At 40.0% G+C, this 22847-nt stretch overlaps 1 protein-coding gene across 1 annotated transcript in view; it reads right to left on the bottom strand.

The window, feature by feature from the left end:
• LOC109419079 (uncharacterized) overlaps positions 1–21903 on the bottom strand; it is a 40733-nt gene extending 18830 nt beyond the window's left edge. The window contains exons 1-6 of the mRNA XM_029873543.2: positions 21643–21903; positions 21391–21577; positions 15429–15975; positions 3313–3429; positions 2481–2607; positions 2132–2295 (exon numbers count right to left, since the gene is read on the bottom strand). Of these exons, the coding sequence (XP_029729403.2) occupies positions 2132–2295; positions 2481–2607; positions 3313–3429; positions 15429–15975; positions 21391–21577; positions 21643–21739 (1239 nt within the window). The 5' untranslated portion in view covers positions 21740–21903. The remainder of the gene's footprint in view (positions 1–2131; positions 2296–2480; positions 2608–3312; positions 3430–15428; positions 15976–21390; positions 21578–21642) is intronic.
• Between the last annotated feature and the right edge of the window lie 944 nt (positions 21904–22847).

Here is a 22847-nt window from a genome sequence, read left to right as displayed (position 1 = left end):
TTATGGGCTCCAGAAGAAACTGCGGTCAAAAAAGATTCACCCCCGCACCAAATGTACCATGTACAAGACGTTAATAAGACCGGTGGTTCTCTACGGACACGAGACATGGACGATGCTCGAGGAGGACCTGCAAGCACTCGGAGTTTTCGAGCGGCGTGCAGGAGAATGGTGTGTGGCGGAGAAGGATGAACCACGAGCTCGCTGCACTTTACGGCGAACCCAGCATCCAGAAGGTAGCCAAAGCCGGAAGGATACGGTGGGCAGGGCATGTTGCAAGAATGCCGGACAACAACCCTGCAAAGTTGGTGTTTGCTAACCATCCGGTTGGTACAAGAAGGCGTGGAGCGCAGAGAGCACGATGGGCGGACCAGGTGGAGCGTGATCTGGCGAGTGTTGGGCGTGACCGACGTTGGAGAGCTGCAGCTGCAAATCGAGTATTATGGCGGCAAATTGTTGATTCAGTATTATCATGAATTTGATGTTAACTAAATAAATGAAATGTGTTAAATGGATAGATTGTACCCCCCGTTGATTGAGCTATAATCTAGATAAGTTTGCTCTGACTTGAAATTGAATAATTATATTGAGATCGATGATTAATTGTACTTCCGGTAGAACAGGTATAAAAGTAGTTGTTCTGTGAGGCTCAGCCTCTTTTCCTGATTGGACGTTACACAATAAACAATAGGAAAGTGTTACATAGGGGAGAGTGGTGTTGACAATGATTAATTTTTGCGTGAGGTACTTTATGCAGGTTCTCTATCTGCAGTCTTTCCAATAAGAACCGAATTGTATCACAATGTCACATCTTTTAATATGAAGCTCCCATGATTAAAATTAAAACGAGAGATGTTGTTTTTTTGCACTATCCATGAAGTTAGTAAAAAATTATTATTTTTTTAGTTTTTGGTTTTTCATATCATATTTACATTTTAAGCGTTCTGCCCCGATTCAATTCAACTTTGGGCAAAATTACATGTTTGTTTTATTGGTACAAGATAGCGTTAATAAATTATGTCACGCAAAAATTGACCATTTTCAACCCCTCCCCCTCCCCACTGGTTCACACTTTTTGTATGAGACCTTCGAAATTTTTGTATGGGTTGACACACTTTACGGACCCCCCACCCGCCTAAAAGCGTGACATAATATAATTTATGGACGTTCCCCAGTCGACTTAAATTCAATGTTCTAGTTTAGCAAATTGGCTCCGCTAAAGCTCCGATAACACAAGTTTACAAAATAAAACGAAAGTCGTGAACTTCTGTCAACGACCAAAATTTTTGAAGCACAATTTAGTACTGATTTCGAAACCGACCTTCAAAAAATTTTAAGTAGAACAGTTTTTGAGTTATAGCTCAATATCGAGTTTTGCAACTTTTCAAAATATGTAATTTACTAAAATTCAAATATATTGCGTTTTGTTCAACCAATTTTAAATCTTTTTCCACAAATTAAAAGCTGAATACAATACCATTCGATCATCTGAATACAGGTTTTACGTCAGATTGATGAAAATTCAAGATATTGGCGAATTTTAGGGACGATCTTCTTAAATTTTAGCAATATTCCCAAAATTTTTTGAAGAAAAGTATTTTTTTCAATAAGAAAAAACCAACTTAAAAATTCTTTCTCGACGTTTATTTGACATATCATATGTAGGCGAGTTACAGTAAAAATTTCAGCTCAATCGGATCATTGATTACGGAGAATGAGATGTTTGAAGTGAGCGACTTTGCTTAAAAATAGAACAAAAATCGATTTCAAATCATCAACCTTGTATGGAAAGTCGAAAAAAATTCCGCTCTACTGTAATTTTTTTCCTTCACGTTTTCGAACTCAGGGCATGATTCTACACCAAAAATGATCATCAGCTTACCGAGTTCAAAAATGCTGTAAACTAGTGTAATGTACCCGTGAAATAAAAAGAAGATGGCGTCCCTGACATGTCAATGCGTGGGGCTATACCCCCTCAACACCATCACCCCAAAGCTCGACCCAGAATATTCTCCCATTTAAGGCTACCATCGCAAAAACATTCACTTGGTAAAGTTTTCCCCGCCATACCCATTATAAAACAATTACATTCACTCAGGAATTATGTAGTAATGAGTACCAAACAAGCACTTACCATTCCGTCGGGAAAAGGTTCATCCCAACTGGGTGGCACCTGCTGCGGAAAAGCCAACTCTTCGTCACTGATTTCGCTTTGGGACCGGTAGGACAGAATGGCAAACTCTTCCTTTCTCTGGATGTTGCAAAAACCCACCGCTCGTACCCGCACCCAATAGTCTCCTATAGATGCAATAGTTTGGTGCAGTCCGAAACGAGGGTCCAATTTTGGGAAGATGCAAGTTGGGAGAAAGAGTTAGAGAGCGTGTGAATAAGTAAGCACGTTATCCTCCCTCCTGTTGGTGCAGTGTGGCTGGTTAGCCGGGGGGCTTGCTGAGCTGCGCTGCGGTACATAAATTAATACAAACCTGGTTTTTGGTCGGCGTGCAGGACAAAGTCGTACCGTTCGCCCGATGTCGAAATGACCGTATCCACGGTAACCGGCTGGACGGCGCCACCGTCGGTGGAAATGATTTGCATCCGGTGGGATTCGATCTGGAAATGGGATAATTTATTGAACAGAGGGTTTTCCGCTGCACGGTGGTGTTTGGAAAATATTTGGATATTTATAAAAAGGATATTAGAGGTTTCGGTGAACTACCAAAGAAAAAATTTCAAGTTTTATAGAGGTTACCACAACAAAACCAAAATAAAACACTTTTGGCTTTATCACAGCTTTCACACTCTCGTCTAAAATAAATTATGGCATTTAAAATGTTATATGGCTCTGCTCCATGCTATTAGGGGTTTGTGATAAATATATAGCTGGAACACTGAAGAAGTCTTAGGAATACTTGTGGATAAATATCAGTTAAACAGTTAGGTAAGGGATCGTACGTAAACTACTTCATTTATAACGGTTTTAATAAGTAGTATAAAAAAATTGTCATCAACCTTATGTTTTTAAAAATGCTGGGAAAAAATTGGAAAAAACTTCAGATGAATTTTGTAAACATCTTTAGAAAAAAAAATCAGGAACAGTGGTTTTTGAAATGTTGTTAGAACTTTCAGAATGTTTCATTTTTACTAGCTTGTTCTCGTTTCCCTCTCACTGTGAATTGATTGGGGATTCATGCTTGGCTTTTTCCGATGCGTTTTCAAATGCGTGCGTCAGTTTCGTCGACCCCTTGCTGGTTATTTGGACTGACCTATTCTCAATAATGAAAATGAATATTTAAACTCCATGGCTGGAAAACTCACCTGCAGTTGGAAGGGACAGAATTGACTGCCACTGCTGATCATCCGAAATCGGTAGCGCTTCCCCTGCTGGACTCGATAGACCGTCAGAGGCGATTGCTGAAGCTCTTGTTCTTGTTCCTGTGGATAGGCGGAAAAGGATAGATAGGTAAATGAAGGATACTTAACCATCATTTTTTTTTTAATTATTTTTATTAAATTAGCTGTCCCGGTAAACATTGTACTGCTTTTTGTTTTGTTTTTTTTTGCTGTCCTTACAAGCATATGAGAATATGCTGCAATTTGGAGCGAAAACTCTGATGTAATTAATGGCTTAGAAAGCGATAATTTTAATTTAAAATAAAATATACGTGAAAAGAAGCTTCATTTACGTTATAATATTTAGTGATGTTGATTTGAATATGAGATACGAGAAAGATTTCCTATTCATACTACATCCCACTTTCATATTCCCTGGGGAGTACGATTTTCAAAAATGGCATTAGAAAACACTTAACGCGCGTTTTAGTGAATTACAATAAATATATCCAGCATGTTCAATCTGTAGATGAATGAGCGAAAGATTTTTTTTCTAAGATTTGTGTTAAAAAATTAACCAAGTTATTCTTTAGAAATTCCTTTAAATATTGCTTCACTATTTTCTTTTAGAAATCTTTCTTGAAGAATAATATGTCTACAAGAGTGAGGTTAATGCGGTTAATTGAGCTAATGTGGGTAGCTCAGTATTTCTCTATGCACTTCTTCAGGAATTCATTCAGTGTTGTCTCCGAGGATGTTTTCAAAAGTACTTCAGAGTACTTCAAAAGATTCTTGCAAAGGTTTCACCAAGTAATTCTTGAAATATTTGTTCAGGAAGTTCACCAAGGATTCTACCAATGATATCTAGTAGATCATCCAAATTAATCTTAAGAAATTCCAGAAAGAGTTACTTTAAAGAATGCTTCTGCCATTCATCTGGAAATCACTTCAAGGAGTTAAAAAATTCTCCAAGATTTCCTTTAAACGTTGCCCCAACGATTGTTCGGGAACTCCTCCAATCGTTTCTGAAGGAATTTCTTCAGTAACATTCCCAAGAATGGAGACTTTCCTAAAGACGGCTGTTTGGGAAGTTGATCATCAATATTAACTGCTTTTCTCGATCAGCCTAGATAGCTGTGTAGTGTCGGTAGCGATTGTCTCAATTGGCTAAGAATAACACTAGGGACCGCCTGTTCCGGTGGTAAAAGTCCACCAATGAATGGCTAGGGGGGGGGGTGGTCTAATAAAAACCTAACCGCAAACGGAGCCTGTGCCTCCACAGTATGTTGCCCTTACTGAGCTAACCGGAGCAATGGTGCAGTGGACCTTGTGTTTCTCCGAGACTATCGGCTGCCCTTCTTTAGTCTCACTTGAGGCTAAATAAGGGCGGGATTATGAACATGTTGTTAATTAGTTTAAATTTTCACCTATATGGTTTCGCATTATGCGATTTACCCAGTGTATTCTGTGCATACTCGTCTTTGGCGTTTTCCAATCGATACCGATTGTTGCGGCGTCGACACTGGGTTCTTAGAGCAGATCAAAATCAAAGACTCGCTGTTTTGTTTGTAATGATCAGCTTAAACTGGAAATGTTTTATTTAGATTAATTCACAATTTGGTAAATATATTACAACTCACAATCTTCAGTGATTCATTCGCACTTGAAACCTTCTAGAATTTGTTAATTTGAAAAACCTATATTTTGCTTCTAGCACTATTTATTTGTACTTGACTACTCTTTTCGCAATCTTCTAACTCGCCTTTCTATTCAATAGACTTATTCTCCTCAATCATTCTATATAGGGTAGCCAGATGCACTTGCCGCGCTAACATTCCCACCCCCGTAAATCTACATATTTTATGTGGTTTTACCATTCATTTCTCTAAGCGCATCATCCTGGTTACCCTATCAAGCTCTGTCTAGATGATTTTGATGTAACAATGGGTGGTGCAGTAACTGACATCTATCTATTCCACATTCATAGGCTCTCTGGCAAGCTCGACCAGCCAGCGTGCCGATTGAGACAACATCTACACAGTTTTAACTGCCCTACCAATCTCCAACGGTGACAAACTTCGTACGATTTAAACACATTGCATTCTCTCGCGCAATGGTTTTGTTCTCGACACACAACACAGTAGCTATTGTTCTCCGTCTCCAAATCTGTTGCTGCAATTTCACCAGAGTTGTATCCACCGCTCCGTGTTCGACGGTTCTGCGGCTCCCGTCCAACGAACGTTTCCTCACATGCTGTCTCTACCACCTCGTTCATGAATTCATGTAATGTTTTCAGTGTTGATGATCCATGCTCTCTCCTATATCGTATCCATTCTAATTGCATTTGGCTAGGTAATTTGGCTTCTATTTCCTGTAGCAACGTCGGGTTTTGTAGTTGCGCGGTTTGGCCTAATGCAGTGAGATGATCGTAGAGATTTTGAATTGCCATCCCGTAATCAATTATTGTTTCCAAGCGCTCCATCTCTGGCGCCGGAATGGATTGAACTTTGTTTATCAATGAGTTGATTAACACTGTCGGTCGGCCGTATAACATCTCCAATGTCCCAATGACTTTGGGCACTAACTCAGGGGCTGTCCATAAACCACGTGGTCATAACGGGGGGGGGGGGGGGGGGGGGCAGGCAGAAGCAACCGACTACGCACATACTCCAAAGCTTTCCTCTTAATACATCTCTGAAGTCGCACCAAGTTTTCTGCATCACTATATCCACAAGCCAACGTAGTATTTTTATACTGACTGTAAAAAACAGGCCAGTCTTCTGGATCGCCCGAAAATATTAGTAGATCTGATGAAATTACTTGGCGGGCACATATTTGATGACGTGTGAGTACATTACCAGCACCTGCGGGCAGTACGCGAGGTATGCTGCGGACCGACGAAATGTATTCGAATGAAGAGAGAACATTATCTTGACTGCTCCCTTCATCTTGAGAATTACACTCCACGTCGGGAAGATTTTCATCCAACACATCTCCACAGGATTCCTTTCCTTTATCGCACTTCACTTGTAAACGCAAAAGCCAGTATCGTTTTCGTTCGAAATCCAATTCCGCAGCTTCACGGTCCGATATAGCCTTCATCTTAATTTCATGCTCCCTCTGTATGTGGTCCAACTGAATCCTTATCATTTCGGCTGACAAATCCTCCGAAGGATCTTTTGGAAAACTCTTCTTCTGCTTTTTATGTTTCATTTCTTCAGCTTCAGAAAGTTGAAGATTTTTAAGAATGTTGCGGCGTCGACACTGGGTTTTTAGAGCAGATCTAAGACTCGCTGTTTTGTTTGTAATGATCAGCTTAAACTGGAAATGTTTTATTTAGATTAATTCACAATTTGGTAAATATATTACAACTCACAATCTTCAGTGATTCATTCGCACTTGAAACCTTCTAGAATTTGTTAATTTGAAAAACCTATATTTTGCTTCTAGCACTATTTATTTCAAGGTTGTTAATCGATAAATTATCGTTATCGGCGATAACGATAATCATGATTAACGTTATCGCTCACTGCGATGATGATAAATTATCGCAGGATTCATCGGCGTTCGATAATTCAACGCTAGTTAACTGAAGTTAACTTTGGAAGTTTCAATCATAGCAATCTTGGTCGAATACATTTGACATCCTCATAGCTGTTTGGATGTTTCGAGGATTCAAACGAAAATTCCACCAGTGGTTCCATTGGACATTTCGCGTCATCCTATCAATAATTAACCAAGGATTCCATCAGGAGTTCCTCCCTATTCCTACGCTACGGTGATCCTGCCATTCCAAAATAAGTTCCACGTGGATTGCTTCGGTAATTCCTCGGATGATTGCTTTGAAAATCCCGCCAGTGAGTCCGTGTATTTTGCCAGGAATTCCATCGCGAAAGTTAGGAATTCCGCACTATTCCTATGAGGATCCTGTCTGTGGTTCCATCGACAATTTGCTGAAAATCCAAAATAAATTTCTACGATAATTCCTTCGAAAATCCCGCTAGAGATTCTGAGTATTTTTCCAGGAATTCCATCGTGAAAGTTGCAACAGATTCATTCAGTAATTCCTCGCATTTCATCTGAGTTCTGCCAGGAACCCCAACAATTCCTCTTTTTTATGTCTTTATAATCGAGACTTTCAGCCCAAGGCTGGTTTGTCTCCAGAACAATTCCTTAACGGTTTTATTGGAAATTTTCCCAGAGCTTTCAACCGTAATTCCTCCAAGCATTTTTGTGTAAAGCGCAGTTTCGAGTTCAAAAGGAATCGCTCAAGATACTTCTTGAGCGATTCCTGGCAGATACTTTCTACGGTGACTGCCATTTGAATTGTCATTTCTTCGCAACTGCGTACTGCGATGGAAGAAAAACGGTTTCTTGGGCGATTCAGGCAAGGAATTTCCAATGCATCAAGATAGGCCGAGAAATTCCTTCTGAACTGCAAACAGCCCTTAAATTACAATCCTAAATAAAAAGTATTTTTCCCGGGCGGTTACACTTTGACACGTAGCAGATTGCGATGCGTATCTATTTCCTTCAGGGAAAAAATCGACCCAACAAGTTCATACTATAGTCATACACACGAACGGACACATCCTGAGAGACACATCTATTGACTAAAGTACAAAATCTCCACTCCAATGATTTGTTTTCTCCTGGCATTCAACAGTTAACTCGATAATTTTCGATAAATTATCGAAGACGCGATAACGATAACGTTAATGTAACGCACTATTTATCGTTAACGTCGAATTATCGAAAAACTGTCAACGAGGTCATAGTTGGCGTTAAATTATCGACGATAATTTATCGGTTAACAACCTTGATTTATTTGTACCGTAATCCGGGGTAACATTGATCAGAAATTACGATCTTTCTTGAATAATTCCCTTGGTTAGGCAAACGTTGCATGTTTTATATTTTTAAAACAAGTACTGGCCCTCAGAGTATGTGTTAAACTTCTTGGAAAAGTATTGCAAAACTTTAAAACATGTTTAAATGGTCTTTTTAATCTAATTTTTGATTTTGTTGAATTGGGGTAACATTGATCATGTCAGTGATCAACGTTCGTTTGTGTTGAAAATACCTTTACTTACTAAATTCGGGGTCGCTGATTTCGAATATGTTGTCCAAATTCTTACAAGTTATGTACTTTTTGAGTTATTTGAGGATTAAAATCCTCCAAACCGCGAATAACGCCTAAATGTAGGCAATTGCTTAAGGAATTGATAGCCTTCTCATAATAAATCGTATATTTTATTGAAAATTACCATTTTCATAAAAGTTTCAGCTATTAAATCCAACTCTAGGATATCATATTGAAGTTATACAATGATTTCGAACCTCCTATTGTATCTAGTATTTATGCCATGCATGAATGTTTGTCAATGTATCTGATTGTGTTACGAAACACAGTTATGGAAAAATCGATTTATTTCAATGTTTATGAAAATCGATTTTCATAAATAACATATCATTTCATAGCTTAATAATAGCAGATAACGATATACCATTCGATAGCAGAAACTGATTCAATATAAAATGCTTGTTTGAACATTCCATGAGGTCGGTCAAGTCGATCAATGTTACCCCGCTGATCAATGATACCCCGTTTTACGGTACTTGACTACTCTTTTCGCAATCTTCTAACTCGCCTTTCTATTCAATAGACTTATTCTCCTCAATCGTTCTATATAGGGTAGCCAGCTGCACTTGCCGCGCTAACACCGATTCTGGTTTTGTTGCTGCTGTTCTTTGTTGTGCTGTTGTTGCGAAGAGTTTAATCTTGCCCAGTTTGGGTAGTGGCTACGGTTAGGATAGCTCAGATCAATCTTCAGCATAAAAGAACAGCAACAATCAATATTTGCAGACTTATGCAAAATGGTTCAGCCCAAGTGGCCTTGGTCCAAGAATCTTGCTTCCGTAAGGAGAATTTTTATCTAGGAAATCTTGTGAACCCGATGTTTGCTACTTTCAGTAAACATGAAATGGCAAACTCGCGTGTCATGCCTCGAGCCTGTGTGCTTGTCAACAACGCAATAGTTGCTACACTCATCTCTGAACTAACCACCAGAGATGTATGTGCTATCACAATCGATGTATCTGTTGGAAACCTCAACAGGAAATACGTTTATTGTTCAGTTTATTTACCGCATGATGAACCATCCGCTAAGGATGCTTTCAAGCAAGTTAATGCATACTGCACTTCAAAAGGCCTTCCGCATGTTGTTGGTAGTGATGCTAATGCTCACCATGTAATCTGGGGCAGCTCAGACATCAATTTGAGAGGCTCCAGTTTGATGGAATACTTAAGTAGTACAGATCTTGGAAAGACGGGCTTGGTGGTCTAGTGGCTACCGCTTCTGATTTATATGCAGAAGGTCCTGGGTTCAATCCCTGGCCCGTCCCTTTCCTCCTACTTTGTATCTTTCTATATACTTTCGCACTGCTCTCTACATATACAATAGTATGGGACAAACATCAAATTCTCGCTCCAGTCGACTTTTTTGATTCCATTTAGGTCCCATATGATCTGTACAAAATTTCAGCGCAATCGGTGAAACTATAATTCAGCGCAAGCGGTTCAAAGTTTGCATAGGATTTACTATGTGAAAAGTTACACTTTCAAACAAAAAATCCCAGAGGTCGCCCCTTGTCTCGTTAATTCAAATCGATCAACGTTCTTGTAGAAAAATCATTTATGAAACTTTCCTTCGAAGACCGCAAATCGATTGGAAGCTTGTGAAAAAAGTTATTAATTTATTACCGATTAGTGATCTAACGAACGGCTTTTTGTTTTATTAGCAGCACTGTAGCTGCTGCCTTGGCAGCTACTGTTTCTGGGGGTGGTGATGCCTCCCGCCACCCCATGCAACAACGGCAGCAGCAGTGCTGCTGATAAAACAAAACAAAAAGCCGTTCGTTAGCTCACTAATCGGTAATAAATCAATAACTTTTTCCACAAGCTTCCAATCGTTTTGTGGTCTTCGAAGGAAAGATTCATAAATGATTTTTCTACAAAAAACGTTGATTGATTTGAATTAAGGAGACAAAGGGTGGCCTCTGGGATTTTTTGTTTGAAAGTGTAACTTTTCCCATAGTAAATCCTATGCAAACTTTGAACCGCTTGCGCTAAATTATAGTTTCACCGATTGCGCTGAAATTTTGTACAGTTGATATGGGACCTAAATGGCATCTAAAAAGTCGACTGGAGCGAGGATTTATTTTTTCCATACAAGCGTGTCCCATACTAATATACAACTGTATATAAACATGTTCATAGCCGTCGCTAGAACAGAAACGGGTTGAAAAAGCCGTTTCCCTTCCTTCCAAAACTTTGACAGCACAGTGTCACAATCCTATTAGAAAAACGCCTACAAGTTATGCAATCAAGCGAACTGTGTCACACATCTGCAAAATAATAAAAACACACAATTCTATCACCTTCCTCTGGTATCCACAAACCAATGTGTGAACCTTCTGCCAACCAATTCCCACCAACACTCCAACATCCGCATGAATTTGTGCTGGCGCAGAGGTATATTCGGCCAGATGTGGATAAAAACGATTGCAATCATCACTTCCTTACCCCTTCCCCACATTGACCTGCAACCTGACGTGGCAGGTGCCATTGTCGCCTAAAAATAGAAGATCTCCAACGCTCACACACTGAAGATGCCTGCTAGTCCCCGGCAGTTATCTCATTGGTCCTTGTGTGAGTGTAGCTGGTCTGGCGATACTGGAGTAGCATCCACGGGCGGTCAATCAAGCTCAAGCTCAAGCTCAAGCTCATACTTAAGTAGTACAGATCTTGGATTACTTAACATAGGCAACCGCGCAACCTTCATGGTATCTGCTAGAGAGGAATTGTTATACATAACGCTTTGCTCTAGCAGAATTAGTCACGAGTTGATCAATTGGCATGTGTCAGATGAAGAATCTTTATCTGAATATCGCTACATCTTGTTTGAACATGTGATTGTTACTTCGCAAACATTGCGTTTCAGGAATCCTCGGTCAACCAACTGGGATCTTTTAACCGATTTGGTTGCAGCCAAATTTCATGGATATTCACCATGCATTGACACTCCAAGTGATGTAGAAGATGCCGTTGTTACTAAAACGACCCACATCATGGAAACTTGCCCTCTGCGGTCTGTGAAGACCACAAGAGAAACCCCTTGGTGGAACTCTGATCTGGCGAAACTCAGGAAACAATGTAGAAAGAGTTGGAATAGACGACGTTGCTGGATCGGAGGCTTTCAGGTCGGCTAGCAAGGCCTACCAAAAAGCTCTTCGGTCTGCTGAATGATCCGGCTGGAAAAACCTTTCTACAAATGTTTCCAATCTGAGTGAAGCCAGTCGGTTGAACAAAATCCTTGCAAAATATAAGGATTTTCATGTGAACGAACTTCGTTTACCAAATGGTGATTTCACTTCCCCTGATGAGGAAGTTTTGGAATGTTTATTCAGTACACACTTCCCTGGATGTGTGGACAGTGGCGTAGCCAGTAATTTCCTCTGGGAGGGGTTTTCGATGTTCAAGAATACCTTTTTTATGTGACACTCACATTTCGTAAATATATATAATGAATTTGAGCTGTAGGTTAAAAATAGCGGCGCAGCCGAAAATTTTTCATCAAAAAGCGTTTTATACTGGAAATATGTTCCAGAAATTTTGGCTCTGGCTCTGGGGGGGTTTTAACCCTAAAACCCCCCCCCCCCCCGTGGCTACGCTAGTGTGTGTGTGGATATTACATCTTCGAATGAACCAGATGTCTTTTCTTGTAGTTATGATTCTTTAGCTTCGGCTCGGAGTATCATAACTTTAGAATCGATTGAATGGGCACTTAATACCTTTGCTCCTTTCAAATCTCCTGGGGAAGATGGGATTTATCCTATCTTGCTTCAGACAGGATTTGATCATTTCAAACAGGTTTTGAAACAACTACTCGTTTGCAGTTTTGCAGTTTTGGATATATTCCCAAATCCTGGCGGTATATTACTGTAAAGTTTATTCCGAAAGTCGGTCGTGCGTCGTATGAGGAAGAAAAGAGCTTCAGACCTATCAGTTTGATCTCTTTTCTTCTGAAATGCTTAGAACGTATTGTCGATCATCACATCCGTGATGTTCATCTGGCCAATGTGCCTCTTCATGTGAACCAACATGCTTACTTTCAAGATTGAGGTCCACTGTGATTCGTTAACACAAAGTTGTTTACGATATCGAGAAGGCATTTGTCCTAAAGCAACCCTGCTAGGGTGTTTTCTTAGATATCGAGGGTGCCTTTGACAACGTGCCTTTCGATGCCATATTGGAAGCCGCATGGGGTCATGGAATATATCCAATGATTTCCAATTGGATTCACCAAATGCTCAAAAACCGACATCTCTTCGCGACATTGCGTCAAGCGGCGATTAGGAAATTGAGTGTTTGTGGATGCCCCTAAGAGGGAGTCTTATCACCACTTTTGTGGAATCTCGTAGCAGGTACGCTATTGAGGCAACTCAATAATAGCGGTTTTCCTACTTATCTATGGTTTTGCCAACGACTACCTAACATTGTTAATCGGTATGAGCATCAGCACCCTTTTCGACCTGATGCAAACGCTCTTCAGTTAGTTGAGATTTGGTGTCGCCAATATGGCCTTTCGGTAAATCCGAGTAAAGCATCCATTACGTACTTTTCACGGAAAAGCGAAACCGTAATGGTGTTCGACCTTTACGTCTCTTTGATTCTGTAATCAATGTGACTGAACAGGTAAAGTACGTTGGAGTCATTCTTAATTCCAAGCTTTCCTGGACACCTCATGTTGAGTTCAGAATCAAGAAAGCTTGTATGATCTTCGGACAATGCCGGCGAACCTTTGGTACAAACACAAGTATATCAAATGGATTTACACAACTGTTGTTCATCCAATATTGGCCTATGGATGTTTGTGTGGTGGCAAAAGGGCGAAGTGAGAACGGTCCAATCAAAATTAGGCCATCTCCAAAGGATGTGCTTAATGGCGATGTCTGGAGCATTCTCTTCAACTCCTACGGCAGCGCTAGAAGTTCTCTTTGACGTTGCCCCACTACACATTCATCTCAAACCAGAAGCACTTTCTTGCACTTACCGTCTGTGGGTACTCGATTTACTAGAGGAAACTCCTATGAACCGCAGTTCAACACACACCTCGTTGTTTCCATTTTTGGTGAATTGGGACAAAGTTGTCCTTGCTCCAAGTGATCTTACAATTGCTTGTTATTTTCCATATAGGACATTTTCCACGACATTTTCTTCCCGGGTCATCTGGTTATCTGGAGAGAAGTATTTCAGACGGCATCGTATGTTACACTGATAGCTCCCTTCTCGAAGGTCGAGCAGGGGCTGGTGTTTATTCTCGTGAGCTAAGGCTGCATCAGTCTTTTTCACTTGGTAGACACTGCACCGTTTTTCAGGCCGAAATCTTTGCTCTTATGTGCAGAGTGCAATCAGCACTTCAGCAGCACGTAATGGGCAAAGTAATATCTGTTCAGATAGCCAGGCTGCTATTAAAGCACTTGCTTCGGCCAACTCCTGGTCGAAAATAGTTATCGCTTATCGAACTCAAATCAAGGAGCTGAATTCAGCTAACGCTGTTCACCTTGTATGGGTACCTGGCCATTCTTCCATTGCTGGAAATGAATTGGCTGATGAGCTAGCTGGCACTGGAGCATGACTTCCTTCACTACTGTATTCAGGTATCCAAGTGTTGGGCAAAGCTTCAGATTGACACCTGGGCTGCCACTCAGCACAAACAATACTGGAATAGTTTGGAGTCATGTCGTCAAACAAAATTGTATAGTACTGAGCCATCTCTAGAGGTGGCAAAGTATCTAACAAATCTGTCAAAGCAGAATTGCAGTATTCTGGTCAAAGCAATTACTGGCCACTGCTGCCTCAGCTATCACATGGCGAATATTCAGCAAGCTGATTCATTTGCCTGTGATAGCTGTGAATCCGATTATATAACTTCGTATCATTTAATATGTAACTGGCCAGTTTATGTGCAATTGCGTTTCCGAGTACTCTGAAAACACTTATTAAATGAATCTGACTTCAGAACCTGAATCTTCTGGACGTTCTGCTGTTCTTGACCCGCTGTGGTAAAGAGCTATAGGCTCTCTTTACGCTTTATGCATTATCACAGTGCCCTTTTCAGGGCGCTGTTTAAACCCATTGTGGTACGCTTATGCGTTATTACAGTGTGCTTTTCAGGACGCTATGTGAACCCATTGTGGTACGCTTTTGCGTGTATGACGATCCTATTCCCTTACCTGTCCTTTCCCCTGTCCTATCCTTTTCCCTTCCCTTCTCCATCAGGTAAATGATGAATAGGCTCGTGTTCATGGCGATGGCACATACATATTTCCCGAATGAAGGAGAACGTGCCTCTGGGGCCGACCTACTGATACCTGATACAACTGTTGTTCGTCCATTATTGGCCTATGGATGTCTTGTGTGGTGGCAAAAGGGCGAAGTGAGAATGGTTTAATCAAAATTAGGGCATTTCCAAAGGATGTGCTTAATGGAGATGTCAAGAGCGTTCTCTTCAACTCCTACGGCAGCGCTCGAAGTTCTCTTTGACGTTGCCCACTAACGTTGCACTTACCGCATATGAATACTCGGTTTACTAGAGGAAACTCCTGTGAACCGCACATCCACACACCTTGTGGTTTCCACTTTTGGTTAAGAAACTATTACTCAGCTAGTAACGTTGCTTGGGTTGGGACTAGCTTACCATTATCAATGTGCACAGTCCAAGTACACCCAATTTTAGTAATGTCAACAACGGCATTGGCCACGTCCTTACGGTCAACTAGGAGGGAAAGGAATGTTAGTAAAACAATCGAAGAGGCCGAAAACCTCAGTGTCTGCACGATTATTTTCGAAAGGATTTTTTGTTGCCAATTTTGCACGATTTATTTAAATAAAAAGATTGACCTTAACTAAACTAATGCATAACAACTCCCAATACCCCACATTTGAATGTTCCATTTATGTTTCGACCAAGTCAAATGTACCGCCTGTAGCACTAATTGGAAATTCAAAGCTCCCCCAGATTTCTTATCCAACTTACGTCAAAGTGCCGTCCCCGTCCGTTGATCAGAATCGAATCCATCTGGATGGTGTGACTTTGCAGTCCCGGCACGAACTTCTCCGCCATATCCAGCGTCCAATCGGCGATGATGATGTGATGCTCGGACAAGTCATAATCGTACAGATTCGCATTCAAATCCACCGGATGACGCACCACCAGCAGTCCAAAGTGGCCGTTCGCCTTCTGATGGCCGGCATGCGAATGGTAGAATTGCGTACCGTGCTCGCTGGCGTTGAACATGTAGCGGAAGGTGTTCCCGGCGGGAATCGGGCATTGCGTCACCATTGGTACGCCGTCCATCCAAGGAGTTTGCATCTGGTGCATTCCGTGCCAGTGCAGGGCCGTCGATGATCCCTCCATGTGGTTCAGCAGATCTATCATAATTATGTCATTACGGCAAACGATGACGGGTGGGCCGGGCATTTGGCGATTCAACGATACCACCGGGCGTTCCATTCCGTCGGCGGTGATACATTGCGGGTGGAAACAATCGGTGTGGTTTCCCCAGCGGCAGTCCTTGCATGCTCTGAAAGAGTAATAGGTTACAGTGCGCTATTACTTCGGATAGACCTAATGCACTTCAAAAAATCTAATATTGCAAACTCTGTTACCCAATCAATTGAATGTTATTCTTCAAATTTGAGATAAATGATCATAAAAATAAACTTAAAGTTGAGTCTATGATTATAAAGCGTTTTTATGTTAATATATTAGCGAATGAAAAAGTAAAACATTCATGAGGCAGATATAAGCAAACATAAATTTGTACACATTTTAACTGATTTTTTTTTATTACAGTGATGGCGATAAGGTATAAACATAAGCAAGACTAAACTGAAAATCCGTCATTGAGATATATTCGCGACGGCACCAGTATGAATGAGTTACGCAGTATTAAAGTAACTCCAAAATAAATCTATGGAGGAATTCTATAACGAGTTTTAAAAGGGAATCCGTAGGAATCCTTGAAGGTCTACAAAATGTTGTTATGCATGGTGCTCAGCAATGTAACAAGAAGTTCTTTTTTACAGATACCTGACATTTTAAGGTTATCAAATGTCCTGAAGCTCAGAGCTTTTAAGCTCTACAGAATCTACTGCAATACTGTTTAATCTATACGTGAGGTTTCTGGTTATTGCTATCTACGTTTTCACGCCAGGGGTGTTTCCAGAAAGCTCCCAGGGAGCCCAGAAAAGGGGATTCCTCTGGGTTGTGCCAGGGGTTTACAGGAGCCTTTCAAGAGCGATCCATTAGGTTTCGTCGGCGTTTTTATTGGATTACGGGGAATTGGGGGTATATCGATAGTATTAACTTTCCGTAACTTGCGCGGTTGGTCACCTCCACCAGCACCGCGCTAATGCTGAACACAAAAATAGAGATTTTTTCAACTAGTTGTACAAAATACAGCAGCGCGATCGCTCGAGGATTTCACGGACATTTCAATGGGCTTCAAGGACAATTCAGGGCTCTTTAGGGGGGTTTTAGAGGCATTTCAATGCATTTCAGAATAATTACAGAGAGTTTCAGGAGCGTTTGATATCATTTCAGGTGCGTTTCAAGGGGGATCAAAGTGCGTTTTAGAGGATTTCTGAAAGCGTTCAGAGGCATTTCAAAGCTTTTAATGGGATTACGAGGCGTTTCAATGGGATTACGAAGGTTTCAGGGGCATTTCGGTGCATTTCAGGTCATGGTCGTATCAGGAAGTTACAAGAACACCATTAAAACAAAGGGCATTTCAAGGGCGTTTCAAAAGTTTTTGTTATGTGGTCTCTGAAAAGCCTCTGAAATTTCCTAAAATGCCTACGAAATCCCCTTAAACTCACACGGATTCCATGTAACGCACTCAAGACTCTCCGAAACCCTCAAAAACGCCTGCGTGACGCTTTTTAAATCTGCCGAAGATCTTTCAAAGCACTCCAAAAATGCCTTGAAATCCCCCTAAAAGCCTTCGGAGCCCATGTAAAGTACCTGACACCCTCCGAAATCCAAGAAAACGCCTACGTAACACCTCCGAAAAGCGTCTAAAACCCACTTAAAACGTTATTTTGCATCCCGAGATGACTCCGAAATCCCCCTAATACCGTCTCGAACCTGAGACCCTCCGAAACCACTAACAACGCCTCCGTAACGAGTCTGAAACCCGCGAAATGCTCGGGAACTTCCTGAAGTGCCTCCGAAACCTCTCCAAAAAACCCCTTGGGCCCCATGTAACGCACCTGAGACTCTCCGTAACCCCCGGGGGTATCGCTTGCGTAACGCCTCTGAAATCTGCCGAGAATCCTCTGGAACTTCCTGAAATGCCTCTGAAATCCCTCTAAACCCCCTTCCTCCCCCAGACGCAATGTAACGCAACTGAGGAATTCCACGGAGTCATGTCAGTCGATCCTGAGCGACCATTTCAAAAATATCTGAAACTTTGCACAGTTTTTCAATTTCATATAAATCGCCATTTTTTGATATTAAACCTTCATATTCACTCACGACTAACTTTTCAAAAGGGTGTATGCGAAAATAGTTCTAAAATATTCTAAAAGCTATACAGCAAAAACGGATTGTTCGATTGTTATAAATTTTTCAGCAAAGTTAGATAACTAAATGATGATTCCTTAGAAAATATACACTGTAAAAAATTTCTTTTTCTACTTTGAAAAAATATGATATTTGTCACGAAAACTCAAATATCTCAAAACCCTATCTTTTTACCAACTTCAATTTTTTAGGGGAAATGGCCCATTATATCAGCTATCTACCATAAAATTTTGGTGATGGTAAACTGATAAACAAAAAAGTTATGACATTTCAAACATTTCACAATTTTTACATTTAGTAACAAAAAAAATTTTTTTTCTGTGTAAATTATTTCGAGAATTATATTTTGATGCTGATTTTATTGTAAAGGCTACCGCCTGAATTAAACAAGTTGTTTTCATGATACTTTAGTTTGATTATTCGTAATTACTATAGTATCTATTTGAAACTTAGACGCGATCCAGTGTTGTGATCAAAAATATTGAGATTGTTATACTTTTTATTGTACGTGACTGGTGAAAAAATCCCTTGATAGTGTTGAAAAGCTGTTGATTATAAGAAAAATGGAATTGAATTTATTTTTAAGACAAAAGCTGTATAATAAAAGTTTTTTATACGCGTATACGTCTAGTTTATCCGCAAAAAAAATCCCTCTTACACACTTATTTCTGAATTGCCTGTTCGGTACTTTTTTGACGAGATTATAACAGCAGTACGATCTCGGTAGTTTCGGTAATCGATTTTACTGAGGCTCAGTAAAACAACTGTCAAAATCGTATGGAAAAGGTAAACAATGCATTTTTGCTGAACGAGTTCGGTGCTCAGCAGTTTTAATCTCGTCAAAAAATTACCGAACTCGGTAATCAAAATTAAGTGTGTAGAGAACAGACTTTATGATCGGAAGAATGCGAGTAACTTCAACAACAACAAATGCATAAGAGGTACATACCACAGACAAACAGACGAAACGCCTAGAACAATTTTAGTGAAAATTCATCGCCCAGTTCACACTATCACCACCTGGTGGAAATGTTTCACGAAACACTGCGTTGTGCAATATCGTCATCAGAAGGCGCTAGTGTGAAACGTCAAACGCAAAGAAAAACGATGGGCGCTCTTCTTGTTATGAAAGCCACAACCAAGATTCAAAATGATCGTTGAAGGCGTGGTCAATGAAAATTTCGCCAGTGTTACGTTTGTTTGTCTGTATACATACCTGACAATGCTCACGAAAAAAACAAAAAAATACTACCGCTATGAATATTAAAAATTGTATAGTATTTTTTTTTTCTTCAGCCACCAAGTAAGTTAAAATTAATAAGTGATTTTGTTTATTATAATCTAACGAACAAGATGAACAGTCGCTTTCTCAAAGGTCTTCAACTCAACGCTCTCTTGTAGACCGTTTGATGAAAAAAAATGTTCAAAAGAGTTACGAAATCTCACCGAAAGCACCATAGATAAACTGAAAGAGACTGGTTATGCCCAAATGTCCACATTGTGTACAAAATTACGCATTTGCACGTCCTGCCGTCTAAAATTTGACAAACGAGCCATCTGTATATCATCGGTAAAGCAGGGCGCAGGAAGTTCGAAAACGACAACAACTGAGAAATTGCCATCAGCGACATCTGTTTAAACAATTTAATTACGCCCCTTTTCAAAAATGCCCTGTAATATTCTTCAACATCTATACCCATTTCAATATTTTTAACGTTGCAAAACATGATTTCAACATTCATCTTGAAGAAGAGGGAAAACACTTGTCCTCAAATGTAACAGCAAATTAATGAATAAACGACTAATGCGCGGAGGGCGTGATAAAATCGGAACATTACGGTACATAGTATATTATATGTATATATAATATATAATAAAAACAACTTGTTTTACTCACGCAAGGCCATTAACAATAAAATCAGCATCAAACTTCAATTTCCGGCCGAAATAATTTACACTAAAAAAAATTATTACTAAATGTGAAAATTGTGAAATGTTTGAATTGTCATAATTTTTTTGTTTATTTTCATGGTAGATTGCTAATACAATGGACCGTTTTCTCTAAAAAATTACGTTGGTAAAGAGATAGGGTTTTGAGATATTTGAGTTTTTGTGACAAAAATGATATTTTTTAATGTTATAAAAGATTTTTTTCACAGTGTATATTTTCTTAGGAATCGCCATTTAGTTATCTAACTTTGCTGAACAATAAAATCAGCATCAAATCGCGATTCCCGGCCGAAATAATTTACACAGAAAAATTTTTTTTACTAAATGTAAAAATTGTGAAATTTTTGAAATGTTATAACTTTTTTGTTTATTAGTTTACCATCACCAAATTTTTATGGTAGATTGTTAATACAATGGACCGTTTTCCCTAAAAAATTCAAGTTGGTAAAAAGATAGGGTTTTGAGATATTTGAGTTTTTGTGACAAAAATGATGTTTTTCAATGATAAAATAGATTTTTTTTCACAGTGTATATTTTCTTAGAAATCATCATTTAGCTATCTAACTTTGCTGAAAAATTCATAACAATCGAACAATCCGTTTTTGCTGTGCATATTTTTGAATATTTTTGAACCATTTTCACATACATCCTTTTGAAAAGTTAGTCGTGGCTCTAAATAAAAATTTGATATCGAAAAATGGCGATTTAGATGGAACTGAAAAACTGTGCAAAGTTTCAGTTCAATAGAAAATCATGAATTAAAAATTTTCCTTAATTTTGATGCTGTTGCTTGGAATCGCTCAACTGAGACCCTCCGAAACACCCAAAAACTCCTGCATAACGCCTCTGAAACCCGCTGAAAATGCTCTTACCTTCCTGAAATGGTTCCAAAATTCCACTAATACCCACCCAACCTCATGTAACGCACCTGAAACGCTCCGGTACCTCCGAAAACGCCTCCGAAATACTTCTGCCCGCCGAAGATGCTCTGAAATTTTCTGAAATGAATCCGAAATCCCCCTAAACCCTCTTGGACCCTATGTAACGCAACTGAGATCCTCCGAAACTTCCAAAAACATCTGCGCAACGTCACCGAAACGCACCGAAAATGCTCTGAAACTTCATAAAATGCCTCCAAAATCCCCCCAAAACCACCTCGGACACCATGAAAAATCCAAAACCTCAGAAACGTATCTGTAACACCTCCCAAACTCGTCGAAAATCCTCTGAAATTCTCTGCAATATCTTCGAAAACCCCCTCAGACCTCCGAAAACCCCCTAAGATCTCCTGGTACCTCAGGGAAACTTCGTGGACCCCCTGAAACGTCCCTGAAACCTCTCTTTGCTATTCCCTATAACACTCTCTGGCCGCCGATGCAAGAGTTATTGTCATTAAACGAAACGAAATGCATACCCTTCTAAAAAATCGAGCTAGTAATGATTAGTTCCTAATACTACTTACGATCCCATCGCTGCATAGTTTTCTGCAATCCATGAAAAATAACATACTCGAGGTGTTTCCGTTGCATTGCACACCCTATCACGTTCTGGTCCATCGTAGGTTTTCAACCGTTGTGGAATTGGCTTGGATGCTTGTGGCGCTTTGAATAAGTCAATTTTCGATGTTTTCTTGTGCGACCAAAGTTTATCTGCGTAATACAGCAATAGTCATTATTGTTATCACAGATGTCGTAGTTATGTTTGTATTACTTACTCAAATTCAGGGAAAAAGTTATGAATCCATCTGCAGTGTTTTTTGAGATGATTGTCACAAAGACAGTCAAAATGATGAATCGAATCATTTGACTCATAACTATAAGCAATGCATATATAGGTCCCTAATACTGTGTCGTTATAAATTATATTCAACAGAAAGAAAAAAAATACTGCTGTTCCCTGTGCAAGCTGCATTCGAAAACTAATCACTTCCAGTAGACCGAAAATGTACTGGGCCAAATCAATCTCAACAATGTTTCTAACCACCTCTAAAGAATACGTAATCAGCGCAACCAAAAATGAACGTTCTTGACCAGTGGCAACAGATTAGCGGATGCTGGTTTGTCCTAGAAAAAAGTTGCAGTTCCAGGTGTTATCAGTTATTATTACGAAGAACGCTAACTTTTTTGAAGCTCTCTGGAGATAAGTGAATTTTGCGAACTTGTAATCGAATAGCATGTTTTCCCGTTTAGTATTCTATTAGCACCATCTTAGTTACTATCTGCGAACTTTTATGATGCGTTAGCTCTCATTACAAAAACTTTCATTCGCAAAGGAAGATTCACACTCTTTAATTGTAAGCCTCTGCGGTAATCTTGGAAGTTTGGGGCAGTACAAACAATCTTCTCCTCAGCCACCAAGCTTCCACGCAAAGAAAGCGACGAGCCACGAGTCGCAATGCTGATAACTTCTGTTTCCAGAGCACGTGCCATATGTACCGCAGTTCAACGGTGCGGTAGTACCTACTTTTCCCACAGTCCGTAGGTGGGAGACAACGACGACGACGACGACGACGACGACAACAACAAATACGATATCTGCTGCAATATTTGATATCATGACTGCCCTCGAGTGACGTAGAAGAAGTATAAAATCACTACGATCCTACCGAGAAAAGCGCCTCTTCTGCGAAGCAGCCCCGGACATTATTTGTGTTTGCTCGGAAGCTCTCCATGGCGGGGCTGCTCCAGTCTCCGTTGTTGGTCAGTGTTGTTGTGTATATGTATGTAGAAAAAGAACCCTAAATCCTCCTCAAACATGGCACTTCACAACACCTGTGTATGGTGTTCGTTTAGAGTACTTTTTCCGTCTTTTTACACATGTATTTGCATTCGAAAAGCTTGATAATTATAGAATTGCAATAATTAGAGTAATACCGAGAAATGATATGGTTAATCAGGTAAATCACTATTGGAACGGAAG

The sequence above is a fragment of the Aedes albopictus genome, chromosome 2 (genome assembly GCF_035046485.1).
Source record: "Aedes albopictus strain Foshan chromosome 2, AalbF5, whole genome shotgun sequence".
Lineage (NCBI taxonomy): Eukaryota > Metazoa > Arthropoda > Insecta > Diptera > Culicidae > Aedes > Aedes albopictus.
This window is presented reverse-complemented; position numbering and strand designations above follow the sequence as displayed.